This window comes from Lepisosteus oculatus, chromosome 8 (genome assembly GCF_040954835.1).
Source record: "Lepisosteus oculatus isolate fLepOcu1 chromosome 8, fLepOcu1.hap2, whole genome shotgun sequence".
In the NCBI taxonomy this organism is placed as follows: Eukaryota; Metazoa; Chordata; class Actinopteri; order Semionotiformes; family Lepisosteidae; genus Lepisosteus; species Lepisosteus oculatus.
In genome coordinates, this window is record NC_090703.1 from 16018228 (window position 1) to 16042576 (window position 24349).

The following is a 24349-nucleotide window of genomic DNA, read 5'->3' on the forward strand; positions in this document are numbered from 1 at the left end:
TTTGTTTATATGCAGAAGGAAATCCTTGAGGTTTACAATCTGTACTAAATACAAGATGCTGACTTTAGTTTACCAGTATTTAGTTTGGAACCCATATATCTTGTGATTCTTGAGCAAAATCCAGAGTTATTCTTGACTTTCCCTTGGTATTGCCATGACCAATACCTTTCCATAATACTGCAGTCTCAACCCACAGAAATCCCTCAGTATTGTTGGTCAACTATTCATTTTATGTTGACTTTTATATTGCTAAAAACAGAAAACAGAACAATGTACAGGATAGAATAAACAGTAAACAGATAATACATATATACATTTCAAAATTTCAAAAATGACGTCTAGTAAGAATATACCAGACACTGAGTTAAAAGAAATATACCCTGAATTTAGCCACTTTAACAGTAATTAGATTTATTCCATGATTCATTTTAATGTGTTTAGTCTTTTGTGTACATACAGTATAATCTGGTTTTCAGCATTATCATGAATGTGTTCACATCTAACATAGTGAGATGCGGATTGGTTGGAGGCTATAGATTCAGAGGAAACAAAATCAAATGCCAGCACTATGCCAGCAGCCATATCACTCTGCAGCTCACAACTGGCAGCCCACTGAAGCTAAGAAGGTGTGAGCCTGGTCAGTATCTGGATGGGAGACATCCTGGGAAAATCCAAGGTTGCTGGAAGAGGTGTTAGTCATTTGAAATTTGGGGCCAGGAGGGGGCGCTCACTCTGTGGTCTATGTGGGTCCTAATGCCCCAGTATAGTGACAGGGACACTATACTGTAAACAGGCGCCGTCCTTCGGATGAGTTGTAAAACCGAGGTCCTGACTCTCTGTGGTCATTAAAAATCCCAGGGCGTTTCTCAAAAAGAGTAGGGGTGTCCTGGTGTCCTGGCCAAATTTCCCATTGGCCCTTACCAATCATGGCCTCCTAATAATCCCCATCTGTGAATTGGCTTCATTACTCTGCTCTCCTCCCCACTGACAGCTGATGTGTGGTGAGCGTTCTGGCACACTATGGCTGCCGTCGCATCATCCAGGTGGATGCTGCACATTGGTGGTGGTGGAGGGGAGTCCCCATTACCTGTAAAGCGATTTGAGTGGAGTGTCCAGAAAAGTGCTATATAAGTGTAAGCAATTATTATTATTATTATTATTATTATTATTATTATTAAGTGGCAAAGAATCTATGTTTTCCAGCTTTTATTGGGGCTTCCAAGTATACTTTCTCCCTTTCATCTTTTAACACAAAAGCTAAAAACATTTCCTTTCTGAACAGTTCATGCTGATCTCATGAGTTTTAGTTCCTGCTCAGGGTACTTTGGTCCTCATGTCCTTGTCCTACCTTTGCATTTAAGAATGTGGCACCCTTACAGAAAAATTAATATTTTTAAACACATAGTTATTTGTGCTCTGCTGCTCAGCCATGTGTTTATGATTTTAGAACATCAAACAGAGGAAAAAGAATAAGCCTCAATCAAACAAAATCAAACCAACCACTCAAACTAAAGTAGTCATGTTTCCTTTTGCTCTGAATATATGAGGAGCTATAACTGCAGACCTTCACCATCCATGACTGCTCCATAAACTTAAAATATTGCTTTGGTAGTGACTATCTGATCTATCTGGGGGACAACCTGCCCCACACAAATCAAGAAAACGTCTGCTATAGTAATCAGTCTCAACATTTATAAATAACCTGTTCTTTTCAAGTCTCTGCCAGCACAAAGTCAAATATCTTGGATCTAACTGCACCCTGTCTTAGTAAAGGCATGACAAATTGGTTCAATGGTAAGCCAGAGGAAACACTTAACCTTGTTGGTAGTAGAAGGAGGTTTAAGAAAAGCCTTATTAATCTTCTTAAAGTTTTCCCAAAGGTGTTTTAAAAGCATTGTGCATGAACTAGTCCATACCGAGTTTGAGATTTTCCTGCTTGTTCTATTTCACACATTTTTCTACATTCTTAAAAATCTTAAAACGATAAACGTTATGCCATCAGAATACCAAATGCGATGGAACTATTTACGTTATATGAATACGTGTTTGTAGGGAAGGATACGTGCTGTTATCCAGGCTTAAAGATGGCAATCCTTAATAAGTTAATACCTGTCTAAAGGTGGTGAAATCATTTGTCTAACATATTGCAGATCACTGAAATCTTTTCCTGTCTAAATGACAACAAATTTCTGAAACAGTGGTAATAGAAAAGTATAATGCACATTTATACTAAATGTTATATTGCCATAATCCCCACATTGCGATGAATCAGTGGTTCAAAGATGATAAAGTTTTTGGCAAGCCTGCCTGTAACTATTTATAGACTTACAAGGCACCGAAATAGGCCATTAAAAATCACACTATTCTTCCATTGGAAGATAAACAAAAGTAATGATTGCCAAACCCAACATTTGTTCTCTTGCTAAGAGAAAAAAATAATAGGGTGTAGTTCATTGATCTGAGAGTGAAAAACAGGAAACGTGATGAGCTATGTCAATCCCTGTTGAAGCCAGTAGCAATTAGATGAATACTGGCAACTTTTCTTTACTGGCATAGATGAAAGCTCTCATTTATTCCCTCCTATCAACAGGATTTTAAAAAGCAACACATCTGCCTTTTCCTATGAATTAATGTAGTTCCTGGTACTTGTTCTTAATGAAACTACAATATTGATGTAATTAGTAATTATTTAGTAAATATCTTGTGTATGTGTTGTGCAGAACAAATACTGGAATATTAATTTAAAAACAGACTACAGCAAAATCCTGATTATACTGTATAAACTACGCCTTTCACCATCATGATCACCTTTATTGCTAAAGATGCTAGAGATAAAGTTCTTGTGAGAGTAGTATCTGATGGTATGTTCATAAGAGTAAGAAATATAATTCTGTATTCAGAAACTTCTAAAGAAGTACTGTAAGACCTCTCCAAAGTCTGTTCCCATAGCCACCCACAGCTACTGCATGTGAATTCCCTAATACTCTCGCATTTACCCATTAGGTTACTGCTTTCTAGTCAATATGTGTGCCTTGCTTGCATTACAATCAAGAAACTATAATCATTGAGTAAATCGAATTGAGCCTGCAGCTACCACAGGTTTAAGGATTTTGTTAAAAAGTAGTAAGTATAATTAATCACTTATAAACTCTTACGTGTATAACTATGTATTTGATGTGGTAATTATATCCCAAAGTATATGGACCTTAGTGCTTTATTTGTTCTTATTCCTTTGTGGAAACTGCTGCAGTGCCATTGTTAGAATGGATGTCCAAGAAGTGCTTCTTATTACACTCTGCTGAGTAATGGTTTAATGTGCTTCCACTTCTTACAGACAGTAAGCACCATGTAATAGGGTCTAGGTCTTTAAATGTATGATCAGAAGGTTCTGGAGTCATGTTTCCAGTGCATTTTACCTTGATTCCTCCTGTTATAAGGAGAAATACCTATCTAGGTACAATCATGGTGGTTTAATATACTGACAGTTGAATGAGCTATGGTCCAATTTGCCACTTAGGCTTAGGAAAGACTTTAAAGTTTAAGATCTCAAGTTACTCCCCAAGTGACGACAGTATTAAATGTGAATAAAGATGTATTTGTATTTTAAAATTTCATTTTCCGATGATTTGATCTAATCCTGCTTTCTTCTTTCCTGATACTATTTTAATGTTCTAAAACTTTTCTTAAATGTACTACAAAGACAATTTGGTGGGAGGATATAAAACACCTTTTATTCCTTATATTTTTGCTAACCTGTAATGTCAAATATGTGTTTCTTTTTTTCTGCCCAAAGTCACTATCACAGGATACATCTGAAGAAAAAGCACATAGACCAAGTATTGAAGTACTTACTATGCATTCTCATGATTTCCAGGACAAGTCATATAAGGGACATAGGCTGCAATGGCTTGAATCTGCCTCATGAACTCATCACCAATTCTCGCATTGTCCTGATGAATGACAGTAAACAGCATCTCAATCATAACAAAGAGCTTTTTTTAATATACCTTTGTTTTGTACATTCACAAATATAAAACAGTTTCACAAAAGTACTGTATATCCTCATCACATACTTCTTTATTTGTGTTCATTCACACACACACAACTGTGAATGGCTTGTCTTTTGCCACTGCAAAGGGGTTAGTTAGATTAGATGTGAGCTGTGATGTTAAAAGTGGAGTAAATTGTAAAAAAGCACAAGTAAATACATAATAAAGCATTGGAAAACAAAGAGCATGGTTTCGATCAAAAGAGTTTCTTTCTTGTCTTTCTTATTACCATACATGTTTATCCCCTTACATAAATGGTAGATTTCGTCTCTGTTTCGTGTAACTACAGTTGTCTTTGGACTCCTTCAGAGCAGGATATATGTATAAAATGCAATATGGTGTCCAAATTTTAAATGAAAACATACTGTACAGATGAGAGAGCACCACAGATTAGATGACATAATAAACTGAGGGTTATTAATGTGAAAGTTAATACTAAATTGAATTCCCGTGATGAAGATAAACTTAGAAGACCATCAAGTAGCAAATATTAGACCATATCTGGGATGATCTCCATCAGATCACTCTTCCTCCAAACTTCTAAAAATAGCTTTGAAATGCAAGATATACTGTAATTCTAAGATTTTTGGATTCCATTAAATGTTTTTTCTGGTTTTCCCTTATATTGTGGCTATCGCTGTGCATGAAAACCCCTTATGAAGTTTACCATAGTAAAAGATTTTAATGGTTTGCATCCTGTTTTAACCTTGCTCTTTATGCTTTACCTTGCTTTTTGTAGGATCTCACTGTATTTTGCTAAAAGGTTCCTTTACTTAACAAACGAAGAGTGCAAAACCAAATGTCATTTTCTTTTAAAACCCTGCTTCTAAAAGTATCATATTCACATGCCATATAAATCCACTGAAATTAGATCAGCTAATTTAACAACTATTTTAATAGCGATGATTGAAATAAATTCCTGGTGGCAAATCTGATTTTTTTGGGTGTCCTGACAAAATTTGCCAGGGTCTATTTTTAAGCTACAGGAAAGACTAAAACGGTATTTGACATTCCAGCATAAAGCAATGGTTGCAGTGGTAAGATTGATCGTGTGGTCTTTTTTAAATAACTTTTCCATTCTCTGACTTTTTTCCTGTTTCGGCTTTTATGACCTTTGTAAATAAAAATGGAGATGAGAATACCAATGTTCAGACATTTTATTTGACCATAATAAGGAAATGTGAAGAATTCAGAATTCAAGAAGATCATAGTGCTTGGTGTGTGTAATGTAATTGAGCACAGCCAGCAGGTTTAATATACATTCCAGTGGATGAGCTGCTCAAACTGCCAATGCCTTCAAATGCAATAAGAAATACTGATCATTATTTCAGACCACACCAAACGTCCAGAATAATAAGCTATTCAAATTTAATTTGAATGTCTTAATGTTGCGCAGATTTAAGGGTGATTTAACTCAACACTAATAAAAACTAAATTGAAGTTTATCATTTTCCCCCAGGTTGGCACAGTCGCACATAACACTGATGCCTTACAGCTCTTGCGTCTTGGTTTCGATTCCCAATGGCTGCCTTCTGTTTAGAGTTTGCATGTTCTCCCTGTGGGTTTCATCACTCACTCCAGATACATGCTGTCTTGGCTAATTGGCATCTCCGCAATTTTCTTGAGTGTGAGTGAGTGTCTTCCCTGCTTGGGACTGCTGTTCTGTCCAGCGTGCGTCCTATCTTTCCCCTGTTGTCTATCGACTCAGGCTCATAGCATAGCAATGCTGTGTTTTACTAAGCAAGTATTTAAAAGGGATGGATGAGTCCCCATGCTCCCCTAAAATAGCTCAAACATATACAGCTAGAATGCTTTAATGATCATGACAATTTTATTAAGTAGAATACGTAGAAAATGTGTCTGCATTGACGAGCCTTGAAAGGTACATTGCAGTTTTAGTTATCTTCTTCCATTGCCCGGACAAGGAAATGGTGGGCAATTGTTTAGAGATTTAATTGCTGTTGAAAGCAGATGACAAAGGTGAGATGCAGTTGTCACCTATTTGTGCAGTGTATAAAAGTTCTAAATGCAGTCTCTAGGGCTGGCAACTTGTTTTAGTCACAAACTGTTACTCTGTCAAAGTCCTGTTTAGAATGCTGTAGTAATTCATGAATAAAGCAAGGCCAAACTGTTTGTCTTTCAACACTTAATCAGAATATACCAAATGAATTTGTCAATTGTAACTAGGTTGTTCATATTCAAATGGCAAACACATTAGTAACCTCTGCTTTGTATTATTAATCTCCAGGTTATAATCCTTAATTTATGTGCTTTTATGGTGGTGTATTGTTTTCCCTCTACACATTTATTTATTTATTTTTAAAGTTAACAAAGGTAATGTAGAAAACACAGTTTTATTAAGTTAATTCATCATCTTAAGACACCCAATTGTACACATAATGATAACACACTGTAAAAATGCAGGTGACAGAATGGTCTCCTTTACATCTTGAAAGCCAAGCACAATTTTGCTACTTTTTTAAATGTGTTCACTGGGACTTAATAATGCACTCTGGGTCTCTAATTTCATTGTGTCAGAGTGTTTTAGGCATTGTAAATGGAGACTTTAATAAAACAGTCCACTTCCCCTGCTCTCCCTTGTTACTGATACTGTGGCTTATTGTACTGCTGTATATCTCCCATTGTACAAGAAGACAATGCTGGCAAGGCTGCTATTGAGTGAGTAGTACAGTATGAACCACATGACAAGAATCTCTTATCACATTTCACGTTATCCGTATTCCAGATTGTAGGGCAAACTAGTTTCTCTGGGGCAGACATCTGTCCCTTAGTTGTCCCTAAATATTCTAGGGAACAGGATGCCTTCTAAATGTGGCAAAACATTTCAAAGGGGTATACTATAACAATGTGCTCTCCTCTTTGAAGTGATTGTTTGGATACCTTTGTCTAACTACAAGTTTTCAGTTCCATTTTAAGTTGCCTCACTTTTTTTGCCATACCAAATGAATGCAAAGCTCTGTGAAGCCTGTCATAATATGGAGCATGGAGTAGTACGATGGTACTGTACTTGAGTACTGAAAATAAACGTGCCCTTGTACTTAAATGGCTTCGTACTGTTCACAAAGTAGCAGCTGGAAGACTAGAGACGAAAGACGAGAGCTCCTAGACATGTAATCAAAAATAACAGCACATATAGTTATTTAAAACAATTAAAAAAGAGAAGAACATTACCTCATCCATGTCATAGGCAAAATCACCTGGAAAACACAAATAATGATTATTATGCATGTGAAAATCACAGTCCTTTAGCATTCATAGTTTTATCAGTGTTTATTAGATGTTCCGAATGTCAGCAGATACACACAAGTGCATATTAGCAAAAACATATAATAATATAATTCAATATTATTATTGATTTGTTTGGCTGATGCTTTATATAAAGTAACTTGTCTCTAAGTATTTATAAAGTTAGGAATTATACAAAAGCAGCCTGAGTGAAGTGCCTTGCTTAAGGAAACAACTGAAATTCCCCACCTGGGACCTGAACACTGTATTTCTTAGTCCAGAGTCCTGTCCACTATTTTACACTGCTCCCCAAAAATGTTTATCTTTTAACCATAGTGTATCGGGTATATTTTGCTTCAAAAACATTACTTTTTCACAGTAAGGGTGATTTAGGTTTTAGGCACTTAGGTAATGCCAACATATGTATAAATATGTGGCCCACAATATGTAAAAAATATTTATCCATTAATGTTTTAATCCATGATGGGACGTCGGTCCATTGCAGGGCACACACAGGCACAAACACAGTAACGCACACACTCACACCAGGCCTAATCTCCTTGAATCTAATTAACCTACCAGCATGTGAGGAAACCGGAGCACCCAGACGAAAACCATGTGATTTTTTAAATCAATGATATAATTCATTTTTATAGTGGTATTAAATGAGCATAGGAAATGCAGTGTTAAAATGTTCGCTAATCACCTCTTTCAAGAAGGCTTATATGATGCTGAGAGGCCTTAAAATGCAACAATGCTATTGGCTCCAGTACTGATTTCTTGTGTTTTAATGCCTCTCAGATATATAGATGAAATTCCAATTTCAATTATTATTTTTAGTTTTTTGGCTACGCAAGTTATGTTGACATAACACCAATATATATAAACATTCTACAGATCTTAATGACCTAAGCACAGTGTACCATAACACTTACAGCTAGTTATTGAAATGACCCTTACCAATATGAAGGATGATATCATACATTCCCATCTGAGTTTCCTTCTGAAGCCTGGCTAAAGACTGGGGGTTCTCATTGCCCAGGTCACCAAATAGTGCAAACTTAGGGCTCCATTCGGTGCCACTTTTCATTGCAGTGAAGTAGAACATCTCACTCCAGCCGTCACTGCTACCACAGTGATAAACTGCAAAAAGACAATTACTTCTGGTTAGTCACGAATAAATGATGCTTTAGCCCTGGATTCTTTACATTCTTCCCTTGCATGGTGTTTTGAGTGATGTCTCAAGATTGACACTTTTATTCAAAGTGACTTCGATTTGTACTCATTTATGCAGTGGGCATTTACTGAAGCAATCTAAGTAAAGTACCTTTCTCAGCAAGGTACGCATGGCCTCTCATGGGATTTGAACCCCCAACCAGAGCCCTAACTACAGTTCCACACTGTTGCCCCGAGATACAGTATATGCAAGGGCTCAAATAATTGACATCCAAATGAAGACTCTGGCTTGTTATTGTTTTCATTCAATAAGGCTGATAGGTTTTTCCTTTTTTTAAACTTTTGAATAATTAGAAATCTCAACAAGACAGATTGTGAGAACCAACAAGTCCAAAATCATTTTGGGCTGTTGTCAAACATACACACCCATTAGCATTTAGCTGCTCTTTCCTGGCAAGGGTTATGACAACCCAGTTCTTATTCTAGTAGTATAAGGGGTAAAGCACATAGTATCTGGCTGGGGCTGCACCCTGGACAGGACACCAGCTCATCACAGGGCACAAGTAAACACACAGGCACCAATTAAAGGCACTTAGAGACACAATTAACCTAACAAACTAATCTCTGGGAGGTGGGAAGAAACTAGAACACTACGAGCAGCCACACCACCATGTTGTCCTTTTTCACAATGCATATATATACTGTATATATCTATCTAAACATTCAATTAAAAATACAGAGGGTAATGTTTTTGCAAACTGTAAATTGTAGGTTAGTAAGTAGCCATGGGGAATAATAGCTATGAAACACACAAAATACATTTGATTACATACTATAAAACTGCCATCTAGTGTACACCTCCGGAATAGTCTGATAAAATCATCCAAACACAAAGGAAATGTGATATAATATTATTACTGGTGAATGGTCTTTAGATGCACTGGGTTTAGATATTAACTGAAATATGGACACAAAGGCAAATGCCATCTTTTACACTCTTCTTGGTGTTTCTTGCTGTTTGTAAGGTCTAGCTACTGTATAGTGTATTTAGTGTCCAGGTGTGTTACACTCCAGAGTAACTCAAAATCCGTTTAAAAGCAGGGCTTTCCAATTCTAGTCCTGTGGGACCAGTATGTCTACAGATTTTCATTTTCTCCAAGTTAGCCAAGCCAGCAGGTTACAAGCTTTACTGGAGCAATTTAACAGCTTCTCCCAGCTCTTCAGGTGCTGCTGCTATAAAGCTGCCATGCAAACCTTTCAGGACAAAGACTGATTACCCCTGGTTTATAGTATGTACTGTATACCATGAAAATCACTATTTAGACAGTGTGTGGATCTACAGAGCTGCAGCTGAATTATATTTTCCCACTCTTCCTTTTTCCTGATTCAAATAAAAGCAAACAGAAAGGTCTGAGTAAAGCTAAATGTGCTTAAATGTCTCACCATATTAAACGGCTGGGGCCAGAAAGTACAGAAAAGGAAGAATAATTCTGCTGAACCATATAAAAATAATACAGTTGAAAGATGACACCCATCATATTAAACAATAAACAAGCAGGACATGGGGAAGGGTACACGTGTCTAAATATTTTGAAAACCAGAGCCTTGAGGCACATTTCTTTCCATGCACGTGTAGTTATGTAAATGCGATTCGAAAGGGTTTCAAGTAAAAGTGATCTGTTTGTGGTGAACCAGCCACAGCTCATGCAATGTTCTTTTTAGTGGATGCCTGTTACTTGAAAACCATTCTTCCCTCTGCCTGGCAGTCTCTCAGTGCTGAGAATACAACGATTAACTCTCTCCCCATATTACACAGTTTGCCAGACAGCACCCCAATCCATTTCTAGGCAATTTTGTAAACATACAGTACCATAGGTGGAGCCTGGCTTGAGGTCTGTAAGTGTCACCCGATGAATGTGTAGTTTTCTCTTCTCCTTGCCACCATCTTCAAAAAGAGTGTAGCTGCCTTTGGCAGTCAGCTCAAAGAGCTTTCCTCCCCAGACTCCATACTCCACCCAGGATTCTGCTTTATCGAAAGTGGTCCAGGTGATGACCATAGACTGTGGGACTCCTGAAAAGAGAACCAGCTAAAGCTAACTCCTGGGATCAAGGCAAAAAGAATAGGAACAAGTAAAGGTTTATTCCATGCTCAAAACAGAAGAAAAGAAGCACAACATTTAGACTGTGGAGCCGATCTTCTCTTTTCTAATATTCTACTCTTTTCTATTTATTCTTTTTTTTACGTTTTTAAATGGTTTGCTGAAGGAACTTCTTGATCTAGTAAACAGGTTTTGGCTGAATAAGAGGAAATTAAATGAAATAGTACAGTGTTTACATCAGAATATATAAATATAGGCATTCTGTGTCCATGACTATACAAATAAAAGGCTTTAATGACAGACGTAATAGTCTATGTGTTCTCCTCTTTGGCCAGTCTCATTGCCTAAACCCAATCAGGAATGAACCAACTGAATGAACCAATATTTTTTTAACTACATTCAGTTTTTGCCATGGCTTTGTGAGTCTGTCCTTTCTTAGTCACATTGGCAGGAATTGGACATGGTATTGGAACTTGCCATTGAGTTGCCAAGTTTCCTGTGTGTTTTGCAAAGTTCATACTCCAGATCACCCATGGAAAATTTTCAATACTGATATTCAATATTGATGCTTCTGCGCAGATTTTTTCGTTCTTCCAATACTTTAACCCTTAATAATTTAAATATTAAAGCTACCCTCAAAATCTGCAAATAATAAAAAAAAACCAATGAAACAGGAATTTCATAACAAAATGTTCTGACCATCCCACATAAGTAAAGCTCACCGCCAAATCCTTAACAGAATGAGGACTCATTCCACCTGACCTTAAAAAGTCCTAAAAAAGACCTTTTTTGCTTTCAGGCCAGTTAAGTTTGTAATGTCATTAATTGTCTAGGTCTAATGGCTCTGCCCTGCAGCTCTCCTGAATTTTCTTCAGTGCTTTTAATCTGTTCTTTTCGTCTATGTTAAGGATTACTTAGTAATGACGTACAGAGTGTCCAAAAGCACCCAACTAAACCACATACCTTCATTCTCATCTTAGCATAAATATGGGAAAAATTCCTTATATTTTGAATGATGCAGTTAGTTCATTTTTAGCGTTTAATAAACGTGACATTCAGGGATCTGCAAGTAGAAGATTAATAACGGAATATGTGCTTTCTATACTTAAATGTACCTAAATGTTCAACAACATTTTCTTTTGTCTTATGTTAAAGACTTTCCTTACTTTTTAAGTCTAGTATCTTCATCCAATTTTTCATCCTATGAAACCTGTTAGCTGTGGTTTTCTTCTAAGTGACTTACTTCTGGCTGTTCTGTTAAAAACAAATAATTTACCTTCTGTCACACTAAAAAACCTTATACTCAGCAATTCCCACACAATTTTATTGCGCCCATGACTCCTGATTCAGCTAGATGCTTTTCTCAGTCTGATATTTTCTTATTTTTACATACTTTCATCATAATGACTGATATTTTTTTCAAACTGAAAGATTGTCACTGTGTTTTTTTCATTATTTAGAAGATACATTTGATGGAAACAAGTAAACTAATAAAGAACGTTACCTGGGTAAGATATGTGCACCTGTTCTGGTTGTGTACCAATTGGAGGGACTCCAAGTACAAGGTGGACTCCAAAGCAGGAGAAAATACAGAGTCTCCAAACCAAGTCCATCTCTTACTAATGTCGAGAATCACACACCCTTATCTGGTTATTCAGAAAAAAGTATAATTTATTATTTATTCCGTAAAGCACTTTGATAAGCTACCTTTAAAGGAACTACATAAAATAAAGTTTTATTATTATTATTATTATTATTATTATTATTATTTGTTGAAAGGAAAATTGTTTAACAATCCTGACCTAAATCAAAGGTTACATTCTAATGTGTGAAACATAGCCTGAAGAAAACGCACATCTGAAAGTCAAAACACTGTTTTCATAGGTAGAATGAAAATGGTAGTTATCTGTAACAAGTAGCTTGAACACAACACAAATCTAGTACACGAAACTACAAGAGAAACTCATGTGATCTTGTCATGTGATCTTGTTTATGATAACAGTTTCTGTTCTGTTGCTTTAAAAGAGCTTAATACACAGCAACTATTTTTTTTAATTCATTAAGATGTTTACTGTTTTCATCTCACAGCATTTAACCAAGTGAACATTTTCTTTTGTCTTATGTTCTCAAATAATTGTTCTGTGTAAACAGAAGATATATAATATTTGAAAGTTGTTTACTTCTTAAAGGATCTTAAATCTTTCAAAAGCAACTGAAAACTGTATTCTTACCTGGTAAGTTATTTGGATACTATTAAGCACATCACTTTCAGATGTCCCATAACCCTTATTGTCTTTTCTTGGGACATTGGCAGTTTCCTTTTTAACAGCTTTCTCACACAGTTAACATCTGTATTCAACTTCCTGTCACATGCAAAGGTTAAGAAGCAACAATCTGTCAGCAAAATGCAACATAAACAAGAAACCACAACGCTCCCAGAATTTAATTCCTCAAAGCCGTGAAATGTTTTGGATATATTTTTATTTACACTTATGATACTGTAGTTGTAAACATACAATGTCATTGTGTCATTCAGGAAGTGCTGCTCATTTTTTTAGACTTGAAAGTTTATTAAATATTAAACAAGGAGCCAAGTGAAACAAGACCATAGTTAACAAAACATCTACTGTACATTTCTTATAACCTAGGCCAGAAATAAACAGAATTCCCTTTAAAGGCAAAATACACTGCATAATCCATTACATTTTTAAAACAGCAGTTTTAAAATATGCAACAGAGTATGAAGGACTAATATTGCAATTGAAACTCGACAGCTGGTCTTTCCTGTAAATATTGCAATACGGGTGCTGCTAGTTTTTTATTAAGTTTAGATATGAAAACATATTGGTAAAGATACAGAATTATTTGCTCGACACATTGAGGGAACAAATTATAATTATGTATGAATATTTTGTCAACACTGGTCATTGCAATAGTTCTAAGATATCTCAGAGTAGCTTATTCATTTAAATCGCCTTGTGAATGTTATCTATTAAATTTCAGACACGTTTCAATAATAATGCATAAGAATTTAACTTGTGAAGCTTTCTTAGTAGCTTCCTTTTTTGTCTCTGCTGCAGAATCTCTAGACCTTGTGTTTCTATATACAGAATCATACACATTTGTGACCTTTTGTTGATACATACTTTAATTTATTGTCTCAGATGGGAAATTTGCTTTGAAGGCAGGTAAAAGACATAATACATTTCCACAGCAATTAATTTTAACAAATATGAAACATACATGTATGATGAGAAAGAAAATAAATATATAAAGTAAAATATAGTCAGTTGTCCAAACTAAGGAGGTTAAACACTGGGAAAAGTTGACTAACGTCTATTGCTCTTGAATCTAGGCAATCTACTATAGATGGAAGGAGGTCAGTTTTACTGTGCAAGGGGTGGTCATGACAGTTAATGATAACATTGGCATTCCACACTATTTGTCTGAAAGCTGTAGTTGGCTACCATCACAATCCTGCTCAGTCAGTTTTTATTGTGGGTGTTAAAGTTACCAAAACAGGCTACTGCAGTGAATGTTAGGACAGATTCAAGGACGGTTCTATGGAATACAGTCATTGTTGTGGTACCCACATTAAAAGAGTGGAGTTTTTCTAGAAAGAACAATTGCTGTTGACTCTTCTTACATACAGTATTCTTGTGCAAAGTGATTAGTATCTTGACACTGTTGACAATTTCAATCTCTAGCTCCTCGATGATTGTTGGTTTTGCAGCTGGTGGTTACTTTCTATAATCAATAATCATGTCTTTGGTTTTTGACACATTAAGAAAGGAGTTCTTACAACAGCAAACGGAATGATATGTCTGTCCTTCAAAGGGCTTCTACAACTATCTGTATACAGAATGTATAGGATGGGGGACAGCACACAGCCCTGAGGAGACCCATTAGGAGAACAAAGCTGCTCTGATATAAAACCATTTACCCTCAATCTTTGTGATCTGTTGGTCAAAAAGTCTAAGATCCAACCTACAATATTAAAGTCTACATTAAAATGTGATAGTAATTTCTCCACTAATAAGTGTTGTTGAATGGCGTTAAAGGCTGATGAGAAATCTATATATAAAAGCCTGGTGTGTGGCTTGGGAACTTCTACATATACAAAACAATATTAGTGTGTAGAAGTTGAAAACCCAACAAGTGGGAACTTTGGAAGGTTATTAATATTCAAATTATAGCATTATTATAGCATAATAAGTATTTAATAAATCAAAACTGAATATTATTACAAGTGCTGGGGAAATATTCTCTTGATACATTATCAATTTTCAGTTAGTTGTGTATGCGGTATACACTATGTTATTGGGAAGAAAATATTTTTATAGCGTTAGAGTGATCCATGCAGTCAGTGCACATACTGTAGTTAGACTTTAAGGTAACACATTCAAGCCATGGGGGCTCATTAGGTCAGAGACCATCCCGTTTTTTGCCTTTAATGTCGGGCAGTACAGCCCAACACTCCACGGATAGGACGCCAAGGTATCGCTGGGATTACCTGATGAAAATGCTGATTCCAGGTTACACAGCAGTGTGTGTTATGGGGACTTCAACCCACAACCTACCATTAAATGCAGAGACCTACAGTACCTACTGCGCTATCTCCACCTTCAAAGTAATATACATTTTGTAGATAATCAATTTCACCAAACTTCGCATTTAAAAACACAAACCTTTAAAGAAGTAACTTTTTAAAAAGTAACTCTCATCCACACTGATTAAAACACAATGAGTCGGATACCTAAAATACGATTCAATGACAAAAAAATGCCCGTTATTGTTTCACTGTCATTGCTTTGTAGTGCATATAAGTGCCATTTCATGTCCACATTTTATTCTGCTGCGTTTGCTGATGTCGTCAATGTCTCCAAATAGGACAAGTCTGATTTCTCCCCACTTTCAAACAACTATCGACGCAGTTTGCACTCAAGCTGCAGAAATAGCCCCCGGCAGCTGCTCTAATATGGTGTCACGGGATCCCACCTATTTTACTCCTGGACTCGTCGTGCCACTAGGGGGCGCAGTAGCCCATGTGACTGCCTAGTCACATCAATCCCAACATGCCGTGTTCCTCTGTTTGAATGGCGCAGGCTCAGCTGGGGGACTGTGAATGTGTGTTTTAGTTCCTTATATTTTTACTTTAATAGACACTTACATATTAAATTTTAGATAAGAAATACAGGAAAGGAATACCACCGTCCGAGGACATTCACTTGCGAGAATCCCCCATAAACCTTTTCAAAATGTAACGGTAGGTGACTTTTTTCCTGGGCAGCAGAGAATCGCTAAAAAAATGAGTTTGTGAATTGTTTTGCAATTATCGTTTTCAAAAGAAGTAATTGTAATTCTGTAGCTAAAACGCATAGTTTAGGCATGCCGCTCCTGCTTCAGCATTACTCGGTACATTGTACGTAGGCCCCACTATCAGCTTTCCATGTACTCTTAAGAGTTTCTAAACAAATGTTTCGCTTGCATGTGCTGTGGCACGAATGAAAAATAAAATTGTCTTACCCGAAGTGTTTGAAGTATATTTTATTTCAGCTACGAACTTGAACCGGTTAAGATATAGTCAGGTCTGAAGGGGCCCCTTGGGCCAGACGGACACCAGAAGTCACTTATAATTTGTCGTTAATCCTTGCATTCCAACCTTTTGAACTCGCTTAATACTGTAAAAGAGTCTGCTTAGAAGATCCAGTAATCCAGTTGTGTATTTAAAACTGCGCCATATTGTTGTGGAAATAATAGATGAGTAGTAAGCATATTAGTCAGTTGGATTGTGGGTAAAATGGGCAGAGCAGTTTTTAATTTCGGTCGTTTTCGCGTAATGGTTTTTTTTTCGATAAAGTTCAAATAAAGTTTTATGTTTGTTTTTTATATGTAATCGTAGAAAAATCAAATGGCACGATAATGTAAAAGTTTCCGTTGTTCGCCGACCAAGCGAACTGTCATACCATGTCTGTGTCGGCGCCCGTTTCCCGGACTGCTGTCACCCTGGTCGTTTTTCAGTTTTAAAAGTTTATTTTTCTACAGGCGATTTTTTTTTGTCTTATTTGTCAAAGAAATGTCGTTACTCTATTAATAGATGATAGGGGTTGGTGTTCTCCATGAGGGATGAGCACTGGTGACGGCGCTTTGAGGTGTGTACTGTTCTTTACGCCTCCGTTGTGAATTCAGTTGGAAAACCGGATCTCAAAACATATGTACAAAATACGCAGGGCAATGTTTTAGAGTGTATCAGAAGACGCCTTAATTTAAACAGATTGGTGACTGAGGATTTTTAACTTTAGCTGGCTGAAAGTGTGTATTGAAACGAGGAAAAGTCCGGGCCATCATGCCGCTATAAGAACATTTTAGCAGGTTTTCTCTGGCTGCATGTTCTTTGTATGGTAACATCTTTGTTCGTGTTGGTTTCAGTTTTTATTATTAACACCGGCCGATGCATACGACACTGCTCTTTTTGCAGTCAATAGATGCCCATAAAAAGTTTGATCATTTGTAGAAGTTTTACATATTCTACAAGTGGTGTTGTTAACAATCTGTAGAAGAAACGAGATTCTTGTTCAACCTGCCCTGAAACACATTTAAAATTAAAAGTAGAATATCTAGCGGGACTCTTGGAAAGGTATGGGGTTGTAATTCCAAAGACGAAGTGTATGATCTTGTGACAACGTTAGTTATTATGACCCTTAAAATAATGTTGCATTGGTAATGTTGCATGAAAATCATCCCTGTTTTGTTTTTATCCTTAAGAAAGTTACAGTATTATGGCCTCTGGAGAACATGATGCTGAAGTTAAGGATTTCCAGCATCTTGAGGAGGCTCTACCCAATGAACTTCTCAAACAAAAAATGCTATCTTCTGGTAAAAAGAACATGAAGGAGGTAAGAGGTTGGTTTATTGAACCTGAAATAATTCAGAAAAGGATTTAGAGTAATTCTCATATATTTGAAATGGCTGTCAGACAATGTATTTACATATTTTACTTATACTTTTGAAGACAATGTATGTTTTATAAGTAATTTTTAAAGTGCAGAGATAGAAGTTATGAGGTTATGCCAGTTTGTTAATTTATTTTTGCAGCTAAATATTTTACTTAATGCAGTTGACTTAAAGGTACAACAGCAGTGTTTCACCGGGGATATGAATCCAGGAATATTAATTACAGAACCTTACAACCACTTTGCCCCACTGCTATCCAAGGTTAAGGCCAATAATATTTTTATTTCTATTTTTCAGGTGGATTTTTTTAAACTGGAAGAAATAAATAAGAAGAGGTAAGTTTATTTTCATGCACCTTTGTGGTTAGAGAATTTCAGTTTTCCAGTATCTTAACTTTTAAAAGCCATAATTAGTTTCTGTTGTGTAACTGCTGTCTGACCCCTTCCTTAACAGATCTTCAATTGGTTGCACTGGACAGAACTCCACCAAAGTCAAAAGGGTGGTATCCAGCAAGAGAAAGACTCGGCTCGTATTTGTAAGCTCCGGCGGACGGCGGAGACAGCCCTCGGCAAGCCGGAGCTGTGATATGGCAAATAAGGAAAATGAACTGGCTTGTGCAGGCAGCTTGCATGAGAGACTGTACAATGATGATCATTGCGGGTTCCCACTGAACTCTGCAGGATCCACAAGGATGGAGGGTGCAGGTTCCAAATACAGTGATTATTTTGCAGAGGTAAGACTGACTGCACTCCTCTTCAGCTCTTTGTAGTTATTCTTGATGCTCAGTAGTGTGGTATATGCTCATTGATGTATGAAATGTTCATTATCTTTTTTTTAATAACACATAGGCTTGAAATACTGCAGCACTAAGCATTGTGCTTTCTTCTTCCAGAAGAGACATCAGGTTGCATAAGAAAAAATATTTTTTAGGCTTTTGCAGTTTATTTTGTGATCTGTTTTCACTGTCTATGGGTAGCTTTTTCCTACTTCCCACCATTCTTTAGATAAAGTCGTGCCTCCAGTTCTCAGTTACAAATGCACTAACACATAGTTTGAAAGGTTATGTTCTTTGAACCTGCCACCGTAGGACATTTCCTTAATCCCCAGATCGTTTCTGATTTCTGGTTTCCAGAGCAGCACTTTTTTTTACCAAGATGCCAGTTGATTTTATCTAGCTTCTGCAACATTGATTTATAAATTGTCATTACACATTATAAAGTAATTCTGCAAAATTTGCTGTAGTTGTTTGTGACCTGAAAGGTAATTCAGTTTTTTGTATTGAATACAATAGTGCATGATTTTCCTTGTGAATTGTTTGTTAGAAATGCAAGCAATATATCTGAAAATCAAAACCAGAGACATACATTTTTCTTTTCCAACAGATATCAAAGGATCATGATACAATGACACAAGTGCTTTTTGGAAGAAATCTCAGGCTAAACGTAGCTCTCACTCTGTGGCGAAGAAATACTAGTGAATTAGTTGCATATCTGATCAGGTAACATGAACACCAAATTTGCCAAAGTCTGAAGTGTTTACTTAATAAAAAATGTTTTGTATGCTTTATTTTGTTATTGTAGTTCTTATTGCAACAGTGCTTGCCAACTAATTTTTTTAAAGTAGAAAGATCAGTCTAGTATAAATCTGTGAAATAATGAAACTTCAGTATAAATAGAATTGTTTATTACAAAGTGAATTAATAGATACTGTGCAGTATAACAGTGACAAGTGCAGTTCTACAACCAATGAGATTCCCCTGACTGCAGAGAAATTCAGTATAAGTAAAGATTCTAAGGTCTTTTCAGCATCTCACTGGTAGGAAGTGCTCTCCAGGTTTCAAGTGATAATGTCACGTTCTGTACCAGGTTCAGTATCAGTGAGCCCTGTTCCATAACTAATAGTACTATCATGGATGTCAGGTTTCAAATGCTATAAGATAAGAACAAATATATCTAGGAACATGCACAACTTAAGATAAGTAAGCTAATGATTAATGTAATTTATTAAACTTAATATTTAAATGCACTATACTACTTTGCAGATACCAACATGGGCTATGCAAATGCATCAACAGTAACAATATATACTATATTACTAAACAGAAGTAAAAATTGACTTATCTACAGTTTAATCAGGAGAATCCTGGTATTTTGAGTTTTTGTAATGTCTTTAATAAGTCAAAGGTGAATTAATGTACAGATTTATGCAATTTTGCATGTTATACTCCTTTTTGTACTCCATTAATATTGTGAAAAGTTTACAGAAAGCTTTTCTTTTAGAAAGTATCAGGTATACAGAAAATTAAAATGAGCCAGCCGTCTTCACAAACTAGGTATGTCTCTCTTGAGTTTTGCATTAAAAAAAAAAAATTAAACTAGTTAATTGGTATTGAGTGATTTGACCTAGTAACCAATTTAATCTGTACCAAATATTGTTTGAAAATCTTTTAATTTCTTTTGTCCTTTAGAATTCAAGATACGGGTGTACTTGTTGATTGCTTACCTGTAATTACAAAAAGGTGAGTTTTTAAATATAATAAATTAACATCAGATTTTCTAAAGTCAATTTCTTTACTTTAACCGAATGTTTCTTTTTTCCTATCTTAGCCTTCAAGATGAGAAATCAAGTATATCACTTGGCTGTTGTGTGGACCTCCTACCACTAGTAAAAAATGTACTTAAAAGTAAATATGAAGAGTAAGTATCCTGTAGTACGTGCACTGTCTACTCAGTTGTACACACTTTTCATTCTCGTAGAGCCAAGTTCCAGTGATGATTTAAGGTTCCACATAGGGACTAGTGTGGAGCAGGAGTCAGGATTGTAGAACATTCATGGGTTCAAGAACCCAGGTGCATATTGCTTGGAGTAAGTAGAATAAAGTGCCTTGTACAAGAACACAATGGTAGTATTAGACTTGAAACTCTACATTGCATCAGTCTTTTCTGGCACTAGAAAATTATTAGTTCATGTGCCTAGTGCAAATACTGTTGTTTTATGTGCGAGTAAGTTAATTATATTGCTGTAGTTATACAAGCTTTATAAATAGAAATTACCACTGCTCAGGCTTAACATGCATCCTATTTTATCTTCAGTATATTTCATGTTAAAGCAATCAGGACAATACCCATGCCTAGGAAACACTTAGGTTTGTGAATGACTTAAGGCATAAATGTGGTTTACTATTGAATTTAAAATATTTATCTTGTCTTGAGTGATATTAGTTATCTGCTACACACTGTGGATCAATGCTTACGTTTGCTGTTCAGTTTACTATCTTGTTTTTCACAGTTAAAAGCTTTTCAAAGTTTGTCTTCAAAGCTACAATTACAGTGATATAATTTTGTGAAAGAAATAAAATACTATAAATCTAATTAAACAATATTGTAGGTTTTGACAGAAATTTGCAAATACCGTAGATGTATCAAGGTTTGACCAACGGTTGGTCTTTCAACAGTGTTTGTTATTTAAATGTTGTTTTAATGACTACTAGTGCCAGAAACACAATCCTCAAATTACTTAAGGACCCAGAAAACCTGCCATGTACTTTATGTAGGTGGAGCATTGTGTTAGATTTATTTAAATATAAATCAAATACCATCTTGAAAGGTACACATTGACAGAGATGGACCTGGCATTTTAAGGTTACCATGAATCAGTGAAGATCAAGCTCTGTTAATGAGCAAAACCAGTATCAGTGCAACATCTTAGTGTGCACATACAGTACTGCTGCTCCATGATGCTTTAGCTTATTTGTATCACTTATTGAACACATGTAACTATGTAATTTATGTAATAGGTTTTCACTGTCCTTTTTAATGGAGCAGGTCCTGTTTAATACTAATATGTATTGAGTCTAGTGAGTCATTTCTTTGTTCCCTACACAAAGATTTTCTGTAATGTGTTCTTTGTTTTTAGTTACATAAGATCACAATTAAGTTATAAATGTCTTCTATCAAATTGATTCAAACTCGCCTTAAGGGGTGACGTCCTAATTGAGCCAGATTGAAAACAGCATGTTGAATTCTGGTAGGAGTGTTAAACAGGCACTCACATCAGTGAAACTCAAATAAACATTTTTAAATTTGGCATTGTTTCAGTTTTGGTAAACAGGAGATTACTGACCCTTAGGCTGTTTAGTTTTAAAGTGATAGGTCTGTTAGTCAAATCAAGAGCATGATTCTTTAAAAATTGTATTGTCCTTCAGACACAGTTAATTGGAAGAACTGTTCTGCCAAATATCATTTAGTGTCTGTAGCTGTTGTCAGAGCAACAATTTCTAGATTTCTGCACTGACGTGCTTCCTTTGGAAAACCTGTCAAGCTGTGCATTTATAAACACTGAATTAAGATCAAGATGTAATAGTGAATTTTATTTCAACTGAATAAACATCTTGCATTATGTATTTCAGATACCTGATAGTTGGTTTACTCTGGGTTCAGTCTGTTATTAAAAAATGGTGGCCAGAACTATCTGCAAATGGCAGAAATGCTCGGGATAGCCATTCTGAGGATAGGTAAGGTTGTGCTGTATTTTTCTTGAGGTTTTAAAATCCCGACTTCTGTTTCACACATTTTATATCACCCTCCACTTAATTCTAATTCAACCTGTTCTTGGTTTCTGTTTAGTTTAATTGTAGGTTTTCAATAAGGGGAAAACTGAAAATAAGAAAAAGCACAGTTTAGACAATGTAAGAAAAAGGTTACAAGCTTTTTAGGCATTGTACATTAGTTTTGTTACATCATGGAGTTTGTAGCCATGAGCCAAGACATTTGGTAATTCCATGAACTGGGTTGAACAAAAATGTAAAGATTCTAAAGAGTTGTACTGATGAGTGTGGTGTATAACATATTCAAAGAACTCTTAAACACTTAAAAAATCTGTACATGAGTGTAGTCTTCCAAAGTAAAAACTGCCACTCTTTAGACGGTGTCTCTAACACAGTAATAAAAAGGAATGTTGAAAGGTTTTGTAAAGTCTTATCCACAGTTTAAATAACATTGTTTCTCCCTTAGGAATATTGGAATTATGAAGCAGCAGTTACGTGAACTGTGGGAGGAGGGAAAACATTTATGTTGTGTTCCAGGAAATACAGGTGACATAGCAAAGGTATATGCAGACATAAAAAACATCTTATAAAATTATAAATATTCTATTACTCACTAGATATTATTGTTACAGTTTTACCCATTCTGTTGAAAACTGCTCTTTGGCTATTTTTATAAGGATGCCTCATTGAGTTCCAGATTGCAGTAGAGATGTTAAACATTCTAGTGTGTTAATTTGTATTTAGCCTCTGGAAGCAGTGTACTTGTGGATGTATTTGTGAAAATAATAAATTTTGGATTGTGATTAAACACTACTGAACTGCTGTATGTATCAAAACACTCAAGAAATCTTTTGTATTAATGTCCACATTGCTTTATTACATGACTTTTAAGGATTAGTTAATTGTGGCTTTAACATTAAAAATGTACAATTATAAAATTAGCTACTGTGATTATTTTTTAAACGTTTTTTTCTTTGTTTTCCAGACTGTGGAATCCTATTTATCACAGCTGCGGTGATCTCTAAATGTAGCACATAGGGAAAATAACCACTCCTTGCACTTGTTGCAGTTCTCTAAAGCTGCTTTTCAACTCCACAGTGGACTCTTGAGACTCCACATTGAAATAGTGTGGCTCCTGAAAGCATAGCAACACTGGGATTGAAGCTGAACCAAGAACTACACTTATACTCCCATTGAGGAAAAAAAACAGTAAAAAAGCCTTCCATTAATTGCAAATGACTGCTTCATATTGAAGTGGAAATTTTGCTTAAGGGCACATTTGACTCCATGAGATGAAAGACACTGAATTGATGTTGAAATCCAAGCTGTTAAATGAAGTGCCAAGCTATTTTCAGCACAGCATTGTTTTGCCATATTATGTGCATTTGTATATAGATGAATGTAATAAATGTACTTAAGTTACAAAATCCTGCAGTGAAGAGCTTGAAACTATATCAAAGCATCTTTAAATTATTAGAACATTTGCCTGTTTGTGGAAAAAAAACATACTTGACTATGTACATAGTACTGTTCTTTTAATCAACAATTAAATAAATTTGCAAAGAATATGATGTGATATAAAAATGTTCAATCAGTAACTAAAAGTGGGGGGAAATTACAAGTATCACTACTGTCAGTCTCACATATATGGAATGTCAAAATAAAATATTTGTTCCGTTACACGTGGATGACATTTAACAATTGTATCATGTCAGAGGTTGGGACACAACAGTCCAACCCTTAGCTGTGACAGCATGTATAACTGTTTTTAAGAAGAAAAGGTGGTGCTACCTAACGACACTATAAGAGTTGTAGTGCTTTTTAAAAATCACATTGCTGCATGTTTCTCAGTACACAATCTTTATATTTCTTCAAGGAAACAATCTGTAAGCTGTGTGGTCCCTTTAAAAGCCATGCTTAACCAAATTCATTTTGACAACCCTCTGCTTCCCGACGAGGGGGGTGGGTGTTGAGATAGAAGAAAGTGTCAGTAAAGTTTGTTGCAAAAGTAATCCTGTGGTCTTAATTTTATAGTCTTAATGCATTATGTAATAGCAGATCCACATTTGTTGCACTTGTAAAAATACTAACCAGCAATACGTTTTATAAGTATTTGCTTTTTTAAAACAGTAGAAAAAAAGTGTGATTTAGAGGTGTGCAAAAAGTCTTATTTCATTTAGGTTACATCTGTGCCTGACATGATGTAATGATTTAAAAAAAGTTTTTTATAAGTTCAAATAAAGATTATTATGAATAAAAGTGTTGTACAGGAATGAGTA

General features: G+C 35.7%; 2 protein-coding genes across 5 annotated transcripts in view; one reads left to right on the plus strand and one right to left on the minus strand.

The window, feature by feature from the left end:
* acp7 (acid phosphatase 7, tartrate resistant (putative)) overlaps positions 1–16558 on the minus strand; it is a 38600-nt gene extending 22042 nt beyond the window's left edge. The window contains exons 1-7 of one of the 3 annotated variants that reach the window (XM_006632513.3): positions 16097–16558; positions 12802–12933; positions 12075–12211; positions 10342–10542; positions 8256–8438; positions 7242–7267; positions 3853–3950 (exon numbers count right to left, since the gene is read on the minus strand). In XM_006632513.3, the coding sequence (XP_006632576.2) occupies positions 3853–3950; positions 7242–7267; positions 8256–8438; positions 10342–10542; positions 12075–12183 (617 nt within the window). In that variant the 5' untranslated portion in view covers positions 12184–12211; positions 12802–12933; positions 16097–16558. Of the gene's footprint in view, positions 1–3852; positions 3951–7241; positions 7268–8255; positions 8439–10341; positions 10543–12074; positions 12217–12801; positions 12934–16096 lie in introns of all 3 variants that reach the window. The other 2 variants (XM_015350813.2, XM_015350814.2) reach the window with 2 other exon arrangements.
* Positions 15634–24329, plus strand: katnbl1 (katanin p80 subunit B-like 1). Of its 2 annotated transcripts, XM_015350816.2 has the most exons (11): positions 15634–15836; positions 16668–16722; positions 17336–17466; positions 17822–17859; positions 17978–18257; positions 18907–19022; positions 19992–20042; positions 20131–20220; positions 21933–22037; positions 22537–22630; positions 23056–24329. In XM_015350816.2, exons 3-11 carry the CDS (start codon positions 17350–17352, stop codon positions 23086–23088), a joined length of 924 nt encoding a protein of 307 aa, XP_015206302.2. In that variant the 5' UTR covers positions 15634–15836; positions 16668–16722; positions 17336–17349; the 3' UTR covers positions 23089–24329. The 2 variants fall into 2 exon arrangements, with proteins under 2 accessions (XP_015206302.2, XP_015206301.2); XM_015350815.2 differs by lacking the exon at positions 16668–16722 and having other exon boundaries at positions 15635–15836.
* The last annotated feature ends 20 nt before the right edge of the window (positions 24330–24349 follow it).